Source organism: Accipiter gentilis, chromosome 31 (genome assembly GCF_929443795.1).
Source record: "Accipiter gentilis chromosome 31, bAccGen1.1, whole genome shotgun sequence".
Taxonomy (NCBI): domain Eukaryota; kingdom Metazoa; phylum Chordata; class Aves; order Accipitriformes; family Accipitridae; genus Astur; species Astur gentilis.
In genome coordinates, this window is record NC_064910.1 from 1,369,857 (window position 1) to 1,394,314 (window position 24,458).

A 24,458-nucleotide genomic window follows, 5' to 3' on the forward strand; every position below is an offset into this window, starting at 1 on the left:
AAGATCGCTTCCTCAGAACAGTAGGCAAAAATTTAAGCATAGCTTGGACACAAGGAACTTGAAAACAAGTTTCAATCTGAAGGTGATGCTTGGGTTATAAATCTGGCAATCAGAAGAATCATGCTGTCAATAATGATTACAAAGGGTACAGGAGAGAGGAAATCTTTTGTTGGGCAGACAGCAGAGCACAGTGATATATATGGGTTGTGAGAGAGGAATCACTTCTCTTTCAAGCTCTCTTGCTTAAAAGTGAGAAAAAGTAGGAGAAGATTCATAGCACTGCAACTTGCCAGGCTGCTCTGTGTTTGCATGAGCTGTACATCAGTCACTTTGCCTATCTCTGGGAAATGTAAGAGGCTCAGAAGTCCAGGCCCAGAAAATTCATCTCCTGGAGGGACCTAATAATAACTAATGTAAAGGTGCACTGTTATGTACTGAAGATGATCCTGCAGTCCCTAAAATCCGGCCCTGATGGCTGCTGTTTTTGTGGAGGAACGTTTCTGTGGCACGCTGCCAAGGGACAGTGAGAGTCTTTCAGAGGCAGATTTCTGCCCACAGCAGATGGAAGTAACAGCCTTTAGTTGCAAACAGAAGCCTAACAACAGCAAGAAAGGACATGACCGTGTAGAAACGGTGGCACGGACAAAGCTGATGATGCTTTTAAGGCAGATGTGTACCACGAATACCTTGTGAAGGGAATGTGCAATGAGCAGCGAGGGACCAAGAACTTTCTCATGAAGTGCAAGTCAATTATCTATGCATATATCCTCCTATGTTAGCCGATGGCATCTATTCTTAATATCCGCTCTTAAGTATTCGTGTGTTCACACATCTTATGTCGAACTGTGTAAACAAACTGTGTTTCCAGAAATGCTCTGTACTCATCTTATGTTCTACTGTGAAAATCCATTAGTAGTTAAATTCTTGTCATCCTTGTGCAATATACCAAAAAGATTTGTAACCTTGTTAGTGAACTCAGCAAAGAAAGAGATAAAAATAAGCTCTGATAATGTCACTGTTGGTCTGTTTGGGCTTTTTTTTTTTTTTCCTTTTAGGTTGAGTAGAGGGTAAGATAAAAGAGAAATACATGAAATACATGAAAGTTCCCTTTCTCTTGTAAACCAGTGAGCTATAGATGTTAGCGCTGGAGCTATAAGATTTGGTTTTAGCCTTCCCTATATGTTCCATATATACCCCATATGTATAAAGTGCCAGGGTTGTCATGCCACATCTTTTCAATTAATAGTGTTCACTGCAGACATATCTGGGCACTCTTATCAAAGAGCCCCAAGTCCTACAGCTCCTGTCCACAGCCTCACCATCAAGACTATGCCCATGTTAGTAAGGCTGGCAGAGGGACTCTGAACAGATGAAGTTCTTGGGCTTCCCAGGAGCAGCTGATGCCATGTTTACGTCCTTCATGTGTCTACCATGTGAAACAAGCAAGTATATGAGCAGCTTTTGGGACATTCAAGGAGGCTTGCACTGAAGGATGCATTACACTCAGCTGTCCCAACCATCTGGAGTGTTTCTGTGTAGGCAAACAGGTTCGTAGTTTCCCCCTGCCAACACAGTCACCAGAGAGATGTGTGTGGTTCCCCTGCCTTCGGGGAACTCCAGGCAGCTGGGTACGTGCCAAATAGACTTGCCAAAGTTTAAGAAGTACCTTAGCGGCAGCAGGAGTGGGTCTTTGACTGACTGGCCTCGTAGGTGTCTAATTTAGGAATGAGCTCGGTAGCTCTCCAGGCCCCAGTAACTCTAAGGACTTGGTCTCCATCGCTTGAAATGGAAGTTTAGGTATGTGGCTCACAGGCAGTTGCCTACGTTTAATAGCTAAATTTAGATGTCTACAATCTGAAACTGAATTACACTCCATATTTCCCGTTACAGCTCATGACCTGGCAAAAATAGTCAGAAGTATCTTCTGAAACTCTTTGACCTCCTTTATTTCCACTCTTTCCACTACTCTGAAACAGTCCTCACACACCTCCACAATTAGGTCATCTTTGTCCTTTGTCACTTTGACCTCCAATTCTGAGTCTTTTTACCCATACTGAACAGTCTCGCTGCCTTTTTGTAACAGACATGAGACTTTGGAAGCCCAGAAAAAGCAAAAATTGGATCTCCAAACTCTGATGCATTAACCTGTGAACATACCTGAGATGTTCATAGGTTAATGTATCAATAGGTGTCCTTTCCATGTCTTTGAGATCCTAGAATCACTGGAGGGTAGTTAAGATTAATCTTACGGCTGGTAAACAAGTCTGAGAAGCTTTGTCCCTCAAGAAAATGACTATACTAGTGGATTCTGGCTCAACAGCACAAAAAGCAAGGAGGGAGAAGGGCACCTCTGAACAGGGTCAATGAAACACATGCAGAAACACACACTTGACAGAAGAACTAATAACCGCAAGCATCTGTTAAACCTGATAAAGAGTATTTTTTCCATCAAATATTTACCATCCTGATAATACTCAGTAATGTTTTTGTCTTGAAACAATGTGATGCTTTTGAAAGGCGACTGAGTCACTTGCGTAATCACCAGGAACTGCAACAGGTCAGCAGCTTTAATAAACTCAGCCTAAGAGGGAGGGAAGTAGGTCCCCCTTCTGAGAAAGGAAAGACCTGAGGCCTCAGCCTTCACCCACAGGTATCAGAAGGATAGTTAAGCCCAAACCTGTGGCACTTTTTTTTTCCTCGGTGAATTTGATAAAAGTGCTTTTCAACCTGATAAACACAGGGTGCATTAAGACTGCGCATGCACAGCTGCAAATGAAATGCATCACATTTTATCTCAAAAGAACGGCATTCGGTTTGCTGATTTTCCTAACCAGCAAACTCCTGTCTGCTCTGAAGCATTATAGAAGAGCTCTTCCAGAAAAAAACCGAGAGTGATTAATATTTAATTCCCAATGCTTTCCCTCCCCGTTACACAGTTTCTTTGTAGAGAGGCAGTTCTGAATGCCTGAGCAGAAGGGGCAGCCTGTTAAATCCTTTTTAGGCTGTTACAACCTTAAAATGTGCCGCTTCGGTTGCCAGAATAGAGGCAGGACCAGTTACTAGAAGCCTCAGGGAGGTGACTTTTTGTCTATGCAAGGGAAATCTTTCTGCTGCTTGTGACAGATGAACTGATAAGTGGCTGGATGGGGACTGCAAGCAACAGCAATAGAAGGTGGACGCTTGCCATGCCAATATATCTCAGAGACCAGATGGAGTTTTTACTGAGCAAAATGTATATTTTATTACTCCCTAGGAGTGGATCAAATAAGTTCAGTGATAATCTGGTTTCCGTATAACAGGAGGAAGCCTTCACGGCCACTTGGAAGGCAGTGCCTTAAAAGACTTTTACAGCAGGTAACTCGCCAGCTGACAACTGGGCAGAAGGCGGCTTACAGACTATTTCTTTGGTCCTCTGCTGTCACCTGCAGAAATGGCTCACCTGTGGCACGTAGAGTATATTGTATGGAAGCGCAGAGCAATCCAGTAAAAGTGTGTGAGGCTCGGTGCCCAGCTGCGGCGCCTGCTCCACTGCAAAGGTGTTCCCTCACATTCAGCCTAGTGCTGGGACCAAAGCGTGCTCTGCAGTGGGACAAGGAGGTATTCAAGAGAAGAGAAGGGGGGACTGGGGATGCAAAGGTTAGGGGTGCTAGCCTGAGGGAGTGGAATGTATAATTAGAGAATGGGGAAGGTAAGAGGAGTGTCCTGGAGTCCTTATTTGCAGAGCGGGGGTACCTGAAGAGGGCTTTTAGCCCTCCTCTCCCTGCATGGTGTTGAAGAGGTGAGTCAGCGAGATACTACTCTTCATGAAAATGTGCTATTAGGAGAACAGGATTCATTGACGTGACATGCGTTTCTGGGAAAGGTGTTAACAACAATGAAGGACAGAAAATAGAAATGTAGGTTTGAAAAGTTTATTTTACTTCACATGAAAGGACAAGCTTCTTTGTGGAAAACCATTGGCCAAATGAAGTAACTTAAAATTGCCATAGGTTATTTGGGGCTTGTCTGTCAAAAATAGGTACCGTTTTAATTATCATGATACAACTAAAGCAACACAATTTCCCTGCTATCTCAACTTCTTAACAAGTCTACAGTTTTATTTGTATAAAGGTGCTTTATACTGGGATAGCTATTCCCATACAGCAAGGAAAATCATCATTCTGATGTGTCATCTTTATAACAACATAGTTATACCCACCCTCTTTCTTACCCTGTTTTGGCTTTTATTTTTTAAATGACCTTCTCCTCCCCCAGTGGGATTAATTATACCAGTAAAACTTGCAGAGCTAGCCTTGGCATGAAGAAAATGAATTGCTGCTGCCCATACACTTATACAGCTGTGGCCACAACAGGAAGAAATAATACACATGCATATATGCTGACTTTCAAGTAGAGGATGCTGTAATCAAACTCAGGTATGCATGTTAAATTTTAACACCTATATATTGAAGAGCAGGCATATTATGGACTCGAGTGTATTTTCCACATATGAGATCTCAGGAATACGTAACATGAACAGCTCTCACAGGGAGGAAGGAAAACTACAGCTTTTTCCTTTGGGCAACAAGATTATGCACAACTCCAGAAGCCACTGGAGGCAGACATCACCTGTGACATTATAGCAATCTGAGACTGCCTACAAATGGAGGCCTTAGGGGGTTGTGGGGAAAGCAGCTACAAAGTCTCCAGAAAAACCTGGGGACACAACTACTGAAGTTGATATGCTGGATCTGTGAGATGACTTGGAATGTATTGCCAGAAAGAAAAAAAAAAGGAAGCAAGGTACCTGAAAGGGGAACCCTTCAGCGTTCAACTCCCTTTGTGGATATAGCATGTAGTCATGTTCTAGCAGTCATGTTCAATATATACTCTGTTTCCAGGACTGAACTGAACTGTGTCACTTAAGCTAAAACCAGTTTATCCTTTACAAATCTGTCCATCATTCTGAGTATCCGTGTCTCTCTTAAATGCACATAAAGCTGAGTTTTGAGCAAGGGGTTGACTTTTGTGTATGTACAATGGATAAAACAATACCCAGGCAAAGCTACAACACAACTAAAATAAAACATGATGTAGCTGTTGAACAGTTAAAAAGTGGTATAAATAAGTAGTATATTTCATAAAAATAGCAGTGTTCTAAATTGTGTAAGTTAATGGATTTGGCAAATGTTACCTTCTGCCGCCAAAGGACAAAGCAAAAGCAGTTTTATGGAAAACTGTATCCCTCCACAGTATTTACTTTAAGTCTCATTATTCCCTATTGAAAAAGAGACCATTTGTTTTAACTTTTTGGATGTTGCTTGACAGGTGTGCAAGTTTATGTGTGGTTTTTTGCACTAGATACCAGGAACTTGTTTGAAGAAATTGGGTGAGCCCAAAAAACCCCTCTTCACTTCTGTTGCAGTACATAGATCATTCTTATTGCCTGCTCTAAGAGGAGGACAAAGCAGACACATTCTGTTTATTGTTTCCTTGATATCTGGTTTTTTCACCATTAACACTCAGCAAAAAGAAAAAAAATCCTTGCTGTTCACTTTGGATAAAACAAAAAATATCTAGTGAAGCACAGGGCTTGACAAATATTAGTGTACTGAATATGTCTAGAAGTGATAGTATCTGTATGGCCCTGGTAAAAATATGAAGAATTACAGAAGCTGTAGGGACTAACTTAGTACACAGCATTTAATCAGGTGTGGGTATATTTCTTCTCATTTACAGTTTCCTTTCCCTTCTTCAGCCCATGTGACATTCCTGTTTAGTAAACTTTATAGGTAAACCAAAGCATGCTGATGTGTTTTTGTAACAGCTTGTTGTTAATTGCTTGCTGCTATCCTTTCTCTTGAATATAAAAATGCACAGAAGTGTAGTGACAGGAATAATTCTTGTAGCTTCAGGTCATCTTACTCTGTTTTTAGTTTCCTTGCAGCCTAGAGACATGAAAACTGACAAACTAAAATTTACACCATACAAAAATACATTTCGTCCTGTACTAAGAGAAACATAATATCTGGTGTAAAACATGCTCATTCCACTCACTTTAATGGCAGTAAATATTACTGCTAATAACACCTGCAGGGTTGCCCCCCTTTTTAACACATATACCATTACTGCCTTCTGTATTACCACTATCAAATCCAACTCCTATAATAACACCTGCAGGGTTGCCCCCCTTTTTAACACATATACCATTACTGCCTTCTGTATTACCACTATCAAATCCAACTCCTATAATTTAGCTAGGTAAACATTCAAGTGAAATTAAGACTTCCCACTTTTTGTCTTTTTCACGATGAAAAGTGCTTCCAGATTTCAAGAACAAAGAAATCTTTGGTCATATTTTACGGGCAGTTTCAATTAAAGCTACTTACTACTTCTGAGTTCTTCCATTCCCTCACTCCACATGAATGCTTAGACCTCCTGTTGCTGTTATTTAACATGAATATGTTAACATGGGTATGTTTATAATATTTATAATATGAAATAGTGATTCCAGTACAGGCTGACAATTACTTGAGTGGAGAGAACGCAACCAAAGGATGTTGCAAGCTCTGCTATTGCCACCTGCTGTCCACGTTCACCGTGGAATGCCTTGGGTAGACAGGGTTGCACAACGATTACCAAATGGATTGCAAGGACCTGGGCTGAAGTGCTGAGTGGGTACAAAGTGATCAGAAGCAAAAAGCAGAAATACTGTGAACAAAGATTCGGCAGGAACCTGCAGAAGAAGCCGCAAAATGGTCCAGAGTGGTCACTATTTTGGGGTATCTCCCTAGGAACATCTAGCTTGCAGTCCATACCTCACCCTATCTATGCATATACATTCTGTTCCCAGCAAGCATCAGCTGTCGGTGACTTCTGCCATCTACTACTAAGTCAAACCTCTGAGCTCTTGCCTATCTTGACAGTAGTAGGACATTCTCAGGTCAGCCATTGATGTCTAGCCTTTCTTTGTGTAGCAGGGGAGGAAGAGGCTGCTGTAATTAATCCACTAATGAGGAGGCTATGTTGTGGTGACAATGCAGCTAGAAAAGGGTTAAAATGCTGGAACTGAAGACTGAGATCAAGGGAAAGAGGGGCAAGGCTCTGAGAAAGAGGTAGGGGCCAGCAATGGAGCAATAAGCGATGGAGCAATAAGCAATGGAGCAATAAGCGATGGGAGCCGGAAGGATTTTGCCCAAAGCACGAAAGGGAACTTTGCAGGGTCATTCCTCCCTCCATGTAAGAGAGGGACAAGCAGACAGGCAAGCAAAGTGACAGGGCTGCCAGAACAGGAAATTCAATAAAAAATGCACAGTACAGTATATATCTAAAGAAGTAAATGCCTCTTTAAGTCGCTCTTTCTCTATGATGGGCATGTGAACTTTTGCCTCCTACACCTTTTGCCTTCTGTAGTTCTGTAAAAGGCTATTTTTCCCTGCCTCATCCCCCGGTTAAGTAACATGGCTGATGCCAGACTGAGAGATGGCACTAGTAGTTATGGATTTATACTGTACATGGTATAGAGATGGCAGACAGTACTATACCAAGAAAAGGTACCTTGAGTTAGATGCAGAGCAGCAGAATGTTTGAGGAGCAGCAATGTGTTTTGCTCAAAGTTTTTACACTCATGTTGGCCAACAGTAGTAGCAAGGCTGTTTTAGTTGATGTCAAGGTTGTGTTTAACAACCCAGACAACTTTGGCATGGAGGAAGCCCACAGATACCCTTAGGTTTTCTTCTACATATGAATTGAGAATTGGGTCCTGGAAACTTCACTGATTCCACAAACAACTTCTGAGGGATCCACAGCATCAGAAGAACTTGCTTCTATCTCTGCTACAAGGGAAACCAGAGAACCAGTGAAAAACAACATTACGATTATATCTTTCTTCCTCTCTCTTTTGTTGGGCACAAGACATGTTTTTGGTGGAGCCAGAGAATACTGGATGGGATGAAAAAACCATCCGCATCATTCTTTCCCTGCTCTTTTCCAGATGTTAAATCAGTGCTGGAGTTGCAGGAAATCTACACGCTCTTTATCCTTCCAGCTGGAATCAAAACATGAGTGTAAGAAATGTGGTGTTCAACAACCGGACCACCTTTTTTTCTGTGTTATAACTCATGTAAAAATTAAAGTGATTGGCCATTGAATCTCTCTTTTGGGTTGCCACACAGTCAGATAATCAAAGGGTAAAAAGCATTCCTTGTGCAGACTGAATAGAGGGCAAATTTTACTGACCCGGTATTGCCTTTAAAAACATACCAGGTATCAGGACCTACAGAAGAGGTAACTTTTCCATAAACAAGTTAATACCCGACAGTGAACATGTCAGGCATCGAGGTTCCTGCTCTGGTACCTGGGTTACCGTTCAGTCTGGGTTATTACAAGCTCAGGTTGTCTGTCATGCAGTTCACAGACAGCACGGCTGTTTTAAGTGATGCTTCTGAAGCTGAAGGGCATGAATCTCTCCTGCTTGGGTTTGGTCCGGGTAAAACCAGCAGGTCTGTTTGACCACAGCTCCTATGTTACACAAAACAGTAAAGGAAAATGTTGTCTATCTTCACCCCTTCAAAATATTGATTGAAACATTGACATTTTACTGCTGTATTTAGGCTAGAAGCTTCTGTGAATTAATAACGACACTCTTGCCTGAAATACCCAGGAGTCTAGAGCAGAAATTGCAGCTGTTTTTCAGCGTTAACACTTCAGATTTCTCATGCGTATCGTCACGTTAGTTTTTCCCGGGTGCCGCTGCATTTCGATGCATTGTCTAGATTCTGTAGGTGCCGTAGGACCAGAGGTGAACATCAGCCGGTTATTTCCGCCAGCTTTGGTGCGTTTTAAAGAAAACACTGTAAGAGTACTGGTCTAAAGTGATGTATCCGAGCTAGGAAGAGCAGCCTGGGAAGGAGCGACACTCGTACATCAGGGGTTTGCTCAGAAACGCCCGGCGAGGTGAGGGGCGTGAAGGGCTTTTACACGCCGGGAGCAATAAACCGCCGTTCCTCGGAGGTTTTAACTGCTGCCCATTAAAAGGGCCGGGAAAGCGGCTCCGAAGCCCCGTTGACAGCCGGGCCGGGCGCTCCCGGCTCTACCTCTTCCCCTCCCGGCCCAGCCCCTCACCTCACCGCCCGGCACCCAGCGGCGGGGCCGGCGGGAGGCCCGAGGGCGCCGGGCCCAACGCCGCCGGAGGAGGCCGCAGCGGCCCCGGCCGGCTCCGCGGGCGGGCGGCCGGTCCCTTCCCTCAGCGCGGCCCGCCCGCGCAGGCCCCGCGCCGCCATTGGCTGCCGCCGGGGGCGGCCGCGGCTCGCCGCGGGGAGGCGCGGAGCGGTGGCGGGCGGGCGCGACCGCGTAGGCCTGCCCTGCCCGGCCCGGCCCGGCCCTGCCCGGCCCGGAAGCCGCGCCGATGAGTTGTGTGCGCCGCTTGCCTGCGCGCTTGGCGGGGGGTGTCGGAAGCCCCGCGCCCTGGCGAGGTAAGAGGGAGAGCGCGGAGCGGAACGGAGCGGCCCCGCCGCAGCCCCGGCCTTCTCCCCCTCCCTGCCCGGGAGGATGCGGGGACGGGGCGCTGCTGCTGCTGCTGCCGCCGGCGCCCTGGCTGCGCTGGCTTTGGCCTTGACCGCGGCCCTCTGGCCGCGGCGTGACGAAGGTATAAACACCTCCGCGGCGGGGCTCTGGCGGGACCCGCCCCGCGGGGAGGCGCCGGGGGCTGCACGCCGAGGGGGCCGTGGGGGAGCTTGAGGGAGGGAGGGAGGGGGGGGGGGGGGGGGAGGCGGCGGCGGGCCCCCGTGACGGGGAGGTGGGCTGGGCACCGCCGCCCCGCACCTCCCGGCGGAGGACGGTTCGCGGAGCAAAACCGAAGCGAAGGCGCAGGGGCCGGGGCGGCGTGTGGGCGGCTGTGGGGCCCGGGGTGGGGGGGGGGGCCGCCACAATGAAACCCGTCCCCGCCTGCAGCGGGAAGGGAGCGGGGGGGGGGGGCCGGCCGGGCCGCTCACCTGCCTTACGAAGGGATGGCCGGGGACCGGGGAGGGGGGGGCAGCGCACACAAACCCGACCACCGCCACCCCCGTTCCCAGGGGTCCGCCGAGGGCAGGGGCTGCCCGATCCAGCGGCGGCCTCCGGGAGGCGGGCGGGGGCTTTAGTGGCGGCCCTCGGGGGGGGCGAGCCGAGTCGAGCCGGCTGCGCCCGGTCTCCCCCGCGCCGCAGAGCAGAGCACCGCGGCTCCCGTGCGTGTGTGTGTGTGTGTGCGCGGTAGTGCGGGCCTGCGGGAGCCGGGGCTGAGAGAGACTCCGGTCGGCCCCGGGGAGGGAGCGGGGCTGTTTCCTCCGGCGCCGGCGCGGCGGTGCGCTGGGCTGAGGTAGGGCGCGGAGCGGAGCGGCGGGCCGCCGTGCGCCGAGCCTGCAGCGCCCTGCCCGTGTCTGTGCGTGGGTGGGTGGGTGGGTGGGTGTGCAGGGATCGCCCTCCACTGCGGCGGGGGGTGGAGGGAGTGTGGGAGGGAGGAGGAAGGCGCACTGTGATGAGCAGGGCCTCCAAGTCCGAGCCGGCGCCGTGGTCCTGCCGCTCCCGGAGGAGCCCGGGGTGGGGGAGCGGCCGCCCACGGGTGACTGCCTGAGCGGGGTGGCTGGCGCGTCCTGCCCCCGGGGGAGAGGGCCGCCCGTTTGTTTTTCCATTTATCATCATTGTTTTCGGAGCGGGGCGAGCCGGGGGGGGGGGAGGGTTGTTTTGTGTTTGGGGTTTTTTTGTTTTTTTGTGGTTTTTTTTTTTTTTTTTTTTTTAAACACACCCCCCGCCCCCCAGCATTTTGCAGGTGCCCGCAGCGCAAAGCGGCGCCCGGAAAGTTTTGTTGGCGTCCGCCCGTGCGGGCTGGCGGCGGCCCGGGCTGGGATGCGGGGCCCGGGGCCCGGCTGCCCGCCGCTTCCCGCCGCACCGCGGCCGGGGCCGGCGTAGGCGCCCGCCGGGAGAGCGGCGAGCGGGCATTAAACCCCCCCCCTCCCTCCTCCCCGCCGCCCTCCTCCGCCCCTCCCTCGCTCTCCCCCTCCCTCCGTCCCTCCCGCCCGCCCTCCCTCCCTCCCTCTCCCCGGTGCGCGGCCATTGCAGTGACCCCGGCCGGCCAAGGATGATCACGAACACGCGGGGCTTCCTGTGGTCGGACCTGGAGACGCGGGCGCTGCTGGAGATCTGGGGCGAGGCGGACGTGCAGTCGGCGCTGGACGGCAACTTTCGGAACAGCCATGTGTACCGGGACGTGGCCTGCCGCCTGGCCGAGCTGGGCTTCGAGCGCACCCCCGAGCAGTGCCGCATCCGCATCAAGGGCCTCAAGCGCCAGTACTACCAGGCCCGGGACGGGCTGAAGAAGAACGGGCACGCCCGCAAGATATGCAAGTACTACGACGAGATGGACCGGATCCTCAGCTGCCGGGGGGGCCCCGACGGCGCCCCGGAGCCGCTGGCCCCCCCGCCCGACGGCGCCCAGCCGGCGGGGCCGCTGGCCGGGCCGCCCACGCCGGGCACGCCGCACAACAGCCGCGAGGTGGACGCCGAGCTGGACGAGGACGCCGAGCTGGAGTCCCCCCGCGACAACTTCACCGAGGACTCGGGCGAGTGCTCCTCCTACGCCGACCACCCCATCAAGGTGGAGTGCCCCCCCTTCGCCATCCCCGTGCCGCCGGGCGACGGTGAGTAGCCGCCGGGGGGGGGAGGGGGGGCTCCCGGCCCCTGCTGCCGTGTCCGTGTGCGTGTCCCCCGCCTCGCCCCGCGGCCCCCCCCGGGCTCCCGCAGCCCGACCGCCGGCGCCCCTCTCCAGCTAGCGTGCTTCTAGTGGCTTCTGCCTTGCCCTGCTCCCTCCCGCCCCGTCCTCTGCGCTCCGAAACCCGCCCGTGCCCCCCCCACTCCATCCCCAGCACCTTCCTCGTCCCCGAGGTACCCCCTCCCCCCCCCCCCCCTTCCCATCCCCGGCCACGGCCGAGGCCGCCTGGAAGGGGAGTGGGCTGCTGCGGGGGGGGGGGGGGGGGGGGGGGGGGGGGAATGCTGCAGACCGGGTAGGGGGAGATGGGGGGGGGGATGGAGAGCGTAGAGAGTTTTAATCGGCGTTTAGCGGTGGGAGACCGGCGCGGGGATGATCCGGACAAAAGTGTCAGGTAGCGCAGTGCAAGAAAACGGGCGTCCTGCTCGCTGGGGGATTTTTCCCCTTCCCTGCGGACTGGGTGCACTTGCGTTAATCGGTATTAAAACGATGATGACGATAATACCTGAAAAATCTGCTTATTGTTGCAGATGGGCCAGAAAGCTAGGGGTGAGCTTTTACGTAATTAATTGCTCGAGTTGTTTCAGAAACACCGCTTCTAACTTTAGCGGGCTTGCGGGCAGACACAGCCCGTAGATAAAGCCTGTCCTCTCCTTGCTCGTTCTTCACCCTCAGCTCCCTGTTTGTGTTGTGGAGGGGGGGGGGGGGGGGGCAGGGCGGTGTTATTTGTTTGTTTTAAATCTAGATTAATGCCGTGGTTTTAATACAAACGTGAACCTGTCTTCAGAAGTTGACATCACTGAGGAATCTGCCAATTGGTTGACGTTTAACCAACCTTCTTTTTACACATAAACCCCATCAAAGAGTTGTTTACACTAATGTTCTTTTGAAGTGCAAATCCAGAATGCCAACAGACTGAAACTCAATTTAGATTAATGTAATTACCTGCAATACATAAATGAGGCCGAACTATTTAATAGCCTTCACTTAAACCTTTTTAGAAGATCAAAAAGACTCCTATTGTTGAAGTTTAGTACTACAACAGTTAAAAGATGCCTCTCTGCGATTTTTCGTGTTACCTTCATAACTTTGTAGAAGCTTGTGGTTTTGCTTCGGTACTCTGAAATTAAAATAGCTGAAATAATTACAATTCGCGTTGAAAAAGTATAACAACTCTGTGACACGTTGGGTGCACGTCTCATAGGGAGGGGGTTTTTTTGCTGCTTTCTTACAAAATTATTTTTCTTCAGAAAAATAATTGTCTCTCTTTTTGTTTTAGGCTTTAAAGAAATCAATGCTCCAACTATTACCCCACCTCTCAATCAGCCCAAAAGATCAAAAAAACGCCACGCAAATTTAACGTTGGATAAAATGATGGAAAAATTCCTGCAGCAGAGCGTGGACACGGAAGAGAAATTTTACAGATACGAAGAGCAGAGGCTCAAAATTGAGGACAAGCGTCGGGAAGCTGAGCATGCTCGAGAGCTCCAGATGTTACAGATGTTGGGACAGATGTTGGCAGGAATTTCTTCTACGGTATCACAAAGGTCACAATCTATACCAGCGAGTCCACCTCAGAGAGCGAACCATCGTTCATATGGGGATAACTTTAATTATAATGCTATGACAGCAGCACTTTCTCCACCGATAGGTACTTTCTTCTATAGCATAAATAAAAGCTATTTTTTTTAAACTCCTGTGTGAAAGCACTGGTAGTAAGTAGCTTTTGAAAATAAAAGCTAATTGGAATTATTTAACATTGTGGTGAAGGTGTCTGTCTGATGTAAAATGAAATTAAAACATCATTCGTACCATTGTACTGATTATTTAATATAGATACATTAGTTATAACAGACTTTAATAAGCAAAATAACACCTTTTGAACCCTGTAAACATGGGGGACTTCTTTCCACATTCACGTCTCTGTAAACTGAAGTTAGGAGAAGTTTTGTATATAAAAGGCAAGCAGCACATTTGCTGAAAGCTATCTGGAAACATTAGGTACCTTGTAGCGGAAATTCTGCTGCTGTTGAAGTTAATGGGCCTAACCCAGTATGTGAAGTTAAGGCTGTGCATATGTTTTTTCAGGGTTGGGAAAAGGGTGGAGTTTTGCCTGCGCTGAAGTAAGTCAAATGTTAAAATCCAGCTTCTTTAAAATAAATTTCCTTCAATCAAAATTTTGAATCTTATCTTTTAATTAAACATCATATTATTGTAGTAGAAGGAGAAAATACAGGCATATGTTTTTCTTCTACACCAGTGCGTTTATAAATTCTTTGGGCATCTGAATTTATTTTAAAGAAAAAAGGCAAAGCAGTAACTCTAGAGTTGGTATTTATGCACAGACTTTTCCTTCTGTACCTTATTTGTGGGCCAGAAGCTGATAATCAGATATTAGCATTCATTAACAGACTTCTCGGGATCTGTGGCTCCGTGTCATTTATCTTTATCGTAGTGTCTTTGTGCGTGGAGGTAGACTGCATGGGCAGGAGGAAAACAGGGATACTCTATTGGTGCTGGAACCAGAGTCAGCTTGAGGCTCGGTGGTTGTAGCCTGCCGCCTGGAAACGAAACAAGTCTTGTTCTGTTTTAATTCTGAATTTCACACTGCTTGGAAGGAAAAAAAGTGTGATTTGAAAAGGAAAAAAAAAAAAACCCACCCAGCCTCAGCGTTGAATAATAATCCAGCATGCCAGATCCTAAAGGGCATTCTCTGATTCCTGAGAGAATCTTGGAGCCTTTTCAGTGCTGCGTTACATACTGCGTTTCCCTGTAAAATGCGTGGGGGACTGCATAGTTAGGTCTGTTGAGGCTTTAGGCTGGCTGATTTGGTTGTGTTTCTTCTTGAGTGGATAGTTGGTCTGTAGCCTTCTTCGATGGCAGCAGACTTCTGTAGATAAATTATGGCGTACGTATGGATTCTGTGTTTTAAATGTTGTTTTCACTTTTAAATTAAAAGGAGACCTGAAGTACTTTAGAAAATCTCTTAGGGATATCATTTGAGGTTCTAGACTGGGGTGGTGGTACCCACAAGGCCTTGCCATTACTTCTGAAAGGTTTTTTGCTAAAAGAGTTTCCTTATCTGTAAAGACGTGAAACTAAAGTTCAGTTTTTCCTGCTGGATTTTATCATAGAGGTGTGCAATCCTATTACACTGTGCAAAAATGTGTTTTATATATATTTAACTGTAGCAAGAACAACTCGGGATTCTAATCTTTTAATTGGTAAAGGTGTAACAAAGCGTTTATAAGATGTGAAAATAATGCTTCAGGCAGCACATCTTTTAAGGAATTAAGATTTCAGTTGTTTATAGCTAAATGTGCCTTAGTGTTTCTCTAGGTAAGCGGGCTCTATTAAGAATTGCTCTTTGCATAATTCTCTGTTTTCTCCCCATTTATTAAGCAATGACTTCATATTTACCTATAAACAAAAAACAGCAACAAAGAAAGAGAGGACCTTCGTAACAACATTGCATTTTAAGGGTTACAAGCTGTATGATAAGTATATCTCTTGTGTGGTTGAAAACCAGTGAGTGTATGAAGTGTGATTTAAAGAAAATAATCTGCCCTATTTCCAGGGGAGATGAGCTGGGTTTGTTCTCCTCTGGGTCACTGCAGTGCTATTTTGGCCATAATCCAAAACGGGGTGGTTGGTTGTTTTTTTTTTTTTTTTTCTCTCTTTTTTTTTTTTTTTTTTTTTTAATCTCAATAGGAATGGGATGCCTGTATTACAGAATGATTTTAAAAGCAAAAGATCAGCCAGGAGTATTTGCCACTACTGAACACTGAAGCATATTATTACTGAAGATTAGCGCATCTGGTTTAAGTTTAGACTCTGTGGAGGACACAGAAAAAGATGCTTTTGGCTGATAGCGCGCAGATGCAGAGTTTTCTTGTTTATTACATCATTTTTTCCCCATTATTATGTCTAAAATTTCTGAACAGTTTTTCCTCTTCCCTCCCCCTGCCCCTAGATTTTGGAGTTGGGGCAGGGGGGGGATTAGTCAATTTTATACAGCTGAAAATAAGGAGTATCATGGGAGTTAGTTTTACATAATTATGTATTACTATATAGCAGTTCCTTAAAGCTTTTTAGAACATCTGTAAAAAAGAAAGTAAGCATAGCTACGGTCTAGCAGACTCATACTAACATTCAAATAAACCGCTTTTCTGAACAGAATTGTACAGTTAATGAGGAGCTTTGTTGAAATAGAACTTACGCTTTTAGTGTATTTACTGCAATATATATCTATTTAACACATCATTGATAGAAGTACTGATCTTCAGATTTGTCCCATGTTAGGTGAACGGTTTAATTCTCTTTAGTTGTAATTTTTGAAATACTTTTTTCTTCTAAATTTCTGTGGTCTTTTGAAACAGTAATTTGAATATCTAGCCTTCCGAGTATGCAGTTGTTTTAATATGTAGCTTTGCGCCAGAGATCTGTAGCTGTATTGTAGCTAAATATTATCTTTGTGTGATATTTATAATGTTTGCACCTAGTGTGTTGGATTATAGTTTTGCAGAAAGACTTTCATTAAGCTTTGTAACCACCTGCCAAAATAAAAAAAGCAGTGAGATAGGCCCCGATTCTGCTAAGAGGTGGAAGTCTTTAAGGGGAAGCAAAAAATAAGGTAGGGTGTATGTTTAAAATGTGGGGTTAGTTGCTCTGTGCTTGCTTTGTGTCTGGATGTGTTTAGTCCTTACTAAGTGTACCTGTTTCAGTTGAGCTTAATTATGGAAGTGATTTTAGGCTGAACTAAGAAGATATTTCTAGTTACAAAATGTTCATATAACTCTTCTGGGCTGTTGTTTCTTTCTGTACCTGAGCCCTACATTAGGACTGTGAGCAGTCGGTGGGAATATTCTCTGCATCAGACCCTAAATTCATCTTTAAAATGATCACCTTCCCTAGTTACTCACTGTTTTAAAGGCCTTTAAGTGATGAAGCTTTTGTTTTTTAGAAGTATGTCACTTTATATATCTTTGAGTGATTTTATTAGCGTTTATGAGTGCTTAAAAGAAATGCTGATGGTAGTTTAAGAAAGAACATACTTTAACACTTATTTTCTTCTTTTCAGTTATAGAGAGATCTTTTTCACTGCACAGAACACACTCTCTAAAGGATATGGAGAATATTTTTCAACTGGTGCGCAATGTTATCCCTCCTCTAACAGGGAAAAGGCATAAAGGTCAAGATGGACGTATAGGCATTGTTGGAGGATGTCAAGAGTAAGTTAAACAGAAGTTTGGGAACTGCGTCTCTTAAATTGGGAATAGACTATTTCCTTACTGTGCACTTTTTATTTTGATAAAACGTGGTGCTTACTAGATTTCTCTCAATACCTTGTTTTATGTTCTGGAGTAAAATAGCATGATTCAGGGAAAAAAGAGATAGAGCATAAATCAGTTAAATGCTGTACTGACCTAGAAATAAACCAGGCTCTATTCTTTTCTTGGCCACGTTCAGTAATCTGCACAACACTTTGAACGAGCCACTATACCTTCCTGGTTTTCATTTTCCTCTTGTGAAATAGAGGTGGCATCTTCCTCCTGTAAGAGAGATCTGCTCTTGGACATCTGCCATTAATAAACATTCTATAAAGAGCAAAAAGGTGCTGTCTTATAGCTGTGTTGATTAGCCAGGAGTTAGTTTTCCTGTTGGTCTCATGGGCTTAGGTTCTTACCTCTTGGCAGAAGGCAGCACCTCTGGAGGTTGATTCTGTCCATATCTCTCCAGTCTCCATAAAGAGAATTTAGGGCAACTGGAATCACAGTTTAGGCACTTTAGTTAAGTGTCTAAAACCAGATGGGATTGATCCGGGTCACAGATCGTGGACTTGCCTTGCAAACAGCGCTTGACTCTCTTGTTTTTTGTTTGTCTCTAAACTTTTAAGCTGGTTGTCTGAGAAGAGTTTGCTTTTTTATGGCATGATCTTTATAAATATTTCTGTGAAAGGGTCAGGTGGCTAAGGTAAAATCCTGTGCCTTTGAAATCAAAGCAAGATTTGAGATTGGCTTCAGTATAGCAAGATTTTATCTGTCTTTTACAGCAAATGAAAGAGAAAGTTGGGGGGGGTTCAGTTTGCTCTTGAATTCACTATGGCAGGCTGATTTCCAGATTATCTAATCTCATGACTGTGTTTTCTAACCTCAGTTGTATTTCATTCTAGATACACTGGAGCACCGTATTTTGCTGCAATTACAGCTCTCAAAGTGGTACGTGTTCTTCTATACCAATCCAAAATGAACTTTTCATCATTTATATTGGCCAAGCGCCATTTTTTAAAAGCATTCATTCTGTGCTGCACATGAAATTTGAGTTCTAAAAGGTCTTCTGTTTAACTAAGAAAATACTTAGTCCTGGATTTGTAAAAATACTTTGTAAATATGTGTCGTTTGCTATGTTTTCTGTAAATATTTTCTCTGTATAAGGTGAAGTTAGACTTAACGTCAAAAAATTGAAAATTTGGAGGGAGAACTGTTTTATCAGAGGCTTGGATAGGAAATTTCAAAACTTGATGAAATATTTTCTCCAAAAGCAAACAATAAAGTAAATCTAGATGAATGTTTAAAGTTACGTTTTCAGTGCTGCAATCTCTTTTTCAGAGATTTTTTTCTGGGCCTGATAAGTGTGTTGAATGAAGTAACTTCCTTTCAAAACTTACAGCTTTAGGCTAGTAAAATTCTTACGTGCTGTAAGTGTAAAGATTGTTCATTGAGTTTAATGTAACTTCTAATAGCACATTTTATTTACTTTATAATCTTTAGCAGAAGTATTTTCTAAGCTTTTTTTTTCCTGAAAGTGTGAACTTCCTTATTTTAGTGACATATGAACTGGCTAAAATTATATTTACTGCAGACTACATAAATACAGTTGTGATTATTCAAATGTAAAGAAATCGTGCTTACATAATACATCTACTTTTCAGTAGTCTATATAGTGTGTCGGTACTTTCAGTTCATGGTGTATGTTCTTCTTTTTGAAGATTTGTTTCAATCAGTAGGTAACTGATCCAGGTATTTCCACACACCACCACCACCTCCCCCCCCAGGATGCAGTCCCTCAAGGGTTTAAAAACTGAAATGATACTATTTAACGTTCTTATATAAGATAATAAGGCCACTCAGCTTTCTGTTCACTAAGTGCAAATACGGTAGTATACTAGGGGGTCCCCTATTGAAGTCACTTGGTCTCAGATCATTCCATCTGCACATAAAGAGTCATAGGATCAAATCTCCACATTGCTTAGTAGCTTGAAATGTTAAATGTGTAGTGGTAAAGCAGAGGAGACATTTTCTTAACCTTGGGAAATTTCAATATGCAAGACAGATAGATCAGGCTTTCTGGTCACTGCTTACATAATTTTTATGCAGATGTCTGATTTTTTTAATTGATATCAGAAGCTGGAGGCTAAACTCATCAGCTTTAATGTTTATTTAACTTAAGGTGTGTTGTTGAAATTGTGCCAGCCTTTATCTGATACAGATTTGGCCCATTGAGTAAAAATGGTAGGGCCGGAAATGTACTCAACGATTGCCGTAGCTATATTTTGCCAGTATATTACAGTATTGTTTTTCCTCCATAATGTAGCTTGTCTCTTGTTCAGCTGTGTTCTTTTGCTGTTCTTCTTATTGTATATGTGACTTTTCATTCTTTGCTCATCTGCAAATGAGAAACATTTCTCAAGTGAGTAAATGTTCAAGGTCTGTGTTTTCAGTCATCCTGTTGGTGAGAAACAGAAAAAAAAATTATATTGGAAGTTAGATACAAAAAATTTTTCTCCAAAACAATGAGTGGTAGCCTAAGCCAAAATAGCAAAAATAATAAAGTTTGCTTTAACTACTGAGAAGTAAGAATGCAGGTGAATTATTCACTGAGTAAACTTTGGAATGATAAGGTTATTATTAAGTATAAATTTGATAATTCTGTTTGCAAATTTTCTTTTTTAGGGTGCAGATTTATCCCATGTGTTTTGTACCAAAGATGCAGCAACAGTAATCAAATCATATAGTCCAGAGCTGATTGTTCATCCAGTTCTGTAAGTGACTTATCTTTTGTTTAAATGAGCAAGACAGGATTACTAGTTTGAACGTTTCAATCTGACATTTGATTAGTTTGCGTTATTTCTTTTTCCGAGTTACAGGATGCGTGAGCTGGAAATTACAAACACTCCTTGGTTTGTCCTTTCATTAGAAACAGTTAGATATTTAATATAGAACAGTCAGTTGTGAATTTTTTTTCATTACTGTCAAAGTACAATTTTTTAAAAAGCAAAAATCTTGCTTGCCGCTACTTGCTGACATGTGTTCTGTGATTGTAATGCATTTAACTGTGAACAGTAGCAAAATCCAGAACTAAGAATCACTACAAGTCAGCATTTTAGAATCTGCATTTGAAAGGCAAATAGAGTATGTTCTCTTGCTTCTTCAGTCCTAATAGTATTTAACAGTAGTGTATCTTTTTTCCTGTCGCTGCTGCGTATATAGTCATTTATGTAAAATTCCTAGGCAAGAGAGACGCTGATTCTCATTTTTCTTCATAAATGTGTTGCATTAGATACAGACCTATTCCTGGGAATCAATGGATGTTCTAAAATGATCTAAAATACAGGGTTTATTGAACTTTTCATCATCTTAATAAGCAACTGTCCTAATAGGGAGAATCGGTGTGTGCTTCCCTGAATTTATGTTCTGAAATATGTTACTGATTGGTGAACTTTTACAGGATAAATTATTTCAAGTAGGTGTTGTGATGGTTTACAGTGAGCACTGCAAATGAGTATTAACATGTGTGTCTTAGATACATGTCACTGAGCTTAGCTTGCACCAGTGCATGTCAAAGTCTGTTGGTGTACATAGCAAAGCTGTGATTAAGCTAGAAAAAGGTGTAATTTAAAATCGTGTTCGTCAGATACTGCTGTCAGGAAGGATTTATGACAGTAGAAATATTTTGGTGTCTGAGAAGAAGAATATGATCTCCCTTATGGGGACGCCTGCAGTTGGAAGCCATAAGTTTATTACATTCTGAAGGTGGGTTTCATTCCTGTCGGTGTAGAGAGGTGCTTAGAAAGAATCAGTTAAACAGACAGATACCAAGGGTTGTGTTTTGGGGTTTTTTTTCAAAGATAGAAGAAACCCATGACTTTGTGGATTTTAGACAGGGAAAAAAATGATGTTTGAAAGCAAGGGGAAGATAGAAAGGTAGGATTTTTACCAGTCCAACTGCGTTAGCCTCTAAAATCCAAGAGGCACATCTTCAGTTGATGTTCTGTCTGATATCATTCCATAGCAAATGAGATGGAGAATCTTAATGGCAGTATTACCTCGTAACTTAGGTTGTTTTGATGGATGACACTTGGGATACAGCATATGGTTGTCTTGTATGGGAAGGAGTTGACTTTGCCTTGGGAGAAGCATTTTTTGTATACACAGGGTTCTTGATATCTGTGGTAATGGAAAAGGTTAATAGGTGAAACAGAAGCAGCATAGAGAAAAAGGGAGGTGACAGTGTGTAAACAGTAAAATTTCTGTTCATGGAGGACCAGACTGTGCCTACTAAATAAGGGTATTTTTTTAATAAAGATTCTCAGTGTCTTTTGTGGAATTCGGATCTCTGTGAAATCTCCAATCTTTCTATTCGCAAAGAGAACTTTTGATTTTAAACATAAGCTCTGTCTATAAATTCCTGCAGATGTACAAAGTACAGTGAATCTAGGAATTTTCATATCCATATAGGTTTAAGTCTGAAACTAAATGTTTACTACTTTTATTAAAACTCTGATTAATTTCACCCAGACAGCTGGCTAATTGCATGAAGCAATGGATCTGTAAATATTGTTTATATGACGTTCCAAGTGAAAAAAATGCAAATATCAGAATGTTCAGATTTTGTTTTTTAAATTTTCTTATATTTTTATGTCCTCTTTTCTGCTTCATTTGAGGAAAAGAGAAAACAGTCTTTTCTGGTAAGAAGGGAAGAAATCTTGAGTGACTCTATTGAGCCCAGGTTTTATTCAAATTTACACAAACAGCCTATTTTTCTCGTAAGGTCCTTTGTCTTCAGTGTCACACTTTTCATATGATCTTTTATATGTTGTGGAGCCATTCGAGTCCTGCAGCCACGGCCGGCCGCTCTTGATTCAGAGCCTGATCTCTTAAACAGTCTTTGTACTTTCTCCCGGGCCGCACTTCACGCATGGAAGAACCTCCGGGTAAAACCCACCAAGCAGCTACGTCATTGTTTTCTTTTGTGTCTCTCCTTAAAACTTTGCTTTGTTATGATTTCTCCGTGACCCTTCAGAGTAACTAGGTAGCTGTTGTACCACTCTCTTATTATGCTAATCATAATTATGGCCCCCGTGTACTCCTCAATTCACTGAGTGAACAGCTTGGCATTTCGCCAGGGTTCAGCTGCCATTTTGTACTGCCAGGAGTCTGACATTTTATCACCTCCTCTGCGACTTGGCTGCCGCTACCTTTCCGTACCGCCTTCACCTCGCAGGGGATCACCTCAAGGGAGGAATGTGCTCTTTTTTCGCTGCTGTCCCCCGAATGCGAGGGCTCTCCTGGCTCGTTAGAGCTGCTGCCGCGGATCTTTGACGGCGTGACTTGCGAGGGTGTGCGAGAGCTAGAAGTGGAACTGTTGCGTTTCAGGTCGTTGGCAAATGTCTGTCACTTCGAGGATGCGAGGAATGTTATGTGAGAACGACGGAGTAGGATTGCAGAAGGAGGGTTATGAAAACGGGCATCCATCTTGCAGCGTTGCCAGGGCAATTCCATGTGGCCCCAGCTGCAGACCATCCCGGCATTCCTTTTGGTGTAACATCCCGTGCTGGGGACACCCATAACGCAACTTTCTCTGTGGTTTTTGTCTCGTGACTCCCATTCCCTGTTCCTGTCAGTGAAGGTAAGAGAGCTGGGACTGCACGTGGCAGCCTGGGATCTGGAAAAAGACGAAGCTTCCGCACCGGGCCCTGTGCGTCCTCACCGCCTGAGCTGAATAATGAATCGTCAGTATTATCTTATCAATAGCAGCTTCTCCTTTTTTTTATTCAGGGATTCTGTCAAATGCATTACAGCCCCTTCCACAATGACTTTTTTTAATGAAATTGTTAATTACAAATTGACCAGCAACCAGTTCAATGTTTCTGCTGACTGACTTTTTGCTTTCCTGTGGAGAAGTGAAAAGTGTGTATTGCAGAAGCTGGGGTCTTTTGAGTAGAGGAGTATACTGAGTCTTGGTCACAACTGCCTTGCTCTTGTCACCACTACCCCGGTTTGTGCTACATATTTCTGTTTTCTCAGCTGATATGTTCCTACTGTAAACTCTACGCAAATACAGACAAGATAAAACTTAGCTTTTGCATTTTATTAAGTTTTATTGCAGGCGTTTTCCTTGTAGATTTCTGCTGTAGATGTGTACATGCTTTCTTGCATTAGTGTTGGGAACTTTCTAGAGAACAGGTTTCAGGAGTTTTTTTGTATTCCTCATGTTAATTCCGTGGCTCAGGGCAGATAGAATAGACTTCTTGGATACCTGTGTTGGGTTAGCTTATCCTGCCTTGATAGGTGAGTGATCACAGCGTTAAATGAGCTATATGACCCCAGCTGGTTATATTTTAAAAGAAGAGAGAATATCTATTGTGTTAGATTCTCCTCTTGCGGGGACATTCTCTTAATCTTACAGGTTTTTTCTTTCCCCGTAGGCCAGGAAAGATCGAGATAACTACTGAGTAGCCCACTTGTAACCTGGTTGTCAGACCATTTGTAAAGTCAATAGTCGATAACACTCCTTGATCTCCAGAGTTTTATCTGAGAAGTAGAATGAGATGTCAGGTCATTAATTTCTTGGGGTCCTGAAGAAGTCACATAATTTTTCCATTATCTCCAAAAAAGTCACCCTTGAACTAGGTGTGGATTTAGAACTAGTACCTTCCTCTCAGCTGGTTGTGTCTGTGGGTCTGTATGGACTAGGGAAGATTGCCAGAATTACTGAAAGTCTTACAGTTAATTGCAGAGTTCAAGTTTTGGTTTGGATTTTGAAAAAGATTATTCTTCTCAGTTTGAAGTACAAATAATTGGGGAGAAAACTTTTAGGAAGCTGGCCTGTGTGTTGAGGCCAGTTACCATTAATAAAGAAGCTTAGCTTAGATCAGGGTTGCTGGAACATATTTTACCTAGTTTTATTGGATTTTATCTATGTTTGATGATTTGAAAAAATCATGAAAGGGAGTCATGGATAGCGAGCTTCTGATGAGTTATTTGAGCACTTTTAATGAGTGTCAAGTCTCTTAAAGAAAGCCCAGAAGCAATCTTAAGATTTTTGGCCCTTTCTAATTCATTGTGTGGAGAGTGGATTCAAAAACATTGGTCCTTTGTGGGAGGAAGCTCATACCTTTTAGTTTTGTTAGCTAAGGATAGCTATTAAACACTTCTGCGTAATGTGGGACTAACCTCTCTTTTGAATCAGCTGCAGGAAGAAGTCCAAGAATCCTTGTCACCAGGGAAAGTCAAGGAGAAAGCACAGATTGCTCCAATTACCAGAAAGATGCCTCCCAAGTGACTTGGCTGCTGGATGCCTATTACACCTGCAGAGAAGATGGAGGCATAAACTTTGTGATCTTTCTCCCAAACCTCGTTTAGACAACAGCCTAGCTAGGAATCACATGAGAAAGTTTGGGGTTGGTTTTTTTTTTCCCTAAGTACTTAGGGAGAGATAAAGTTCAGTTTGTATGTGC

The 24,458-nt window shown here is 44.4% G+C and overlaps 1 protein-coding gene across 7 annotated transcripts in view; it reads left to right on the plus strand.

Annotated features, from left to right (window-relative positions):
- The window catches only part of NAXD (NAD(P)HX dehydratase), an 88,025-nt gene that overhangs the window by 25,655 nt on the left and 37,912 nt on the right, over nt 1-24,458 (plus strand). For 2 of the 7 annotated variants that reach the window (XR_007510233.1, XR_007510234.1), the window contains exons 1-5: nt 10,468-11,651; nt 12,999-13,370; nt 16,800-16,950; nt 17,892-17,937; nt 19,672-19,760. Coding sequence is in view for 5 of the 7 variants with exons in the window: in XM_049834670.1 (XP_049690627.1) it covers nt 11,093-11,651; nt 12,999-13,370; nt 16,800-16,950; nt 17,892-17,937; nt 19,672-19,760 (1,217 nt within the window). In the remaining 2 variants the exon portion in view is untranslated. Of the gene's footprint in view, nt 1-9,351; nt 9,626-10,467; nt 11,652-12,998; nt 13,371-16,799; nt 16,951-17,891; nt 17,938-19,671; nt 19,761-24,458 lie in introns of those variants that run through there. The other 5 variants (XM_049834670.1, XM_049834671.1, XM_049834673.1 and 2 more) reach the window with 5 other exon arrangements.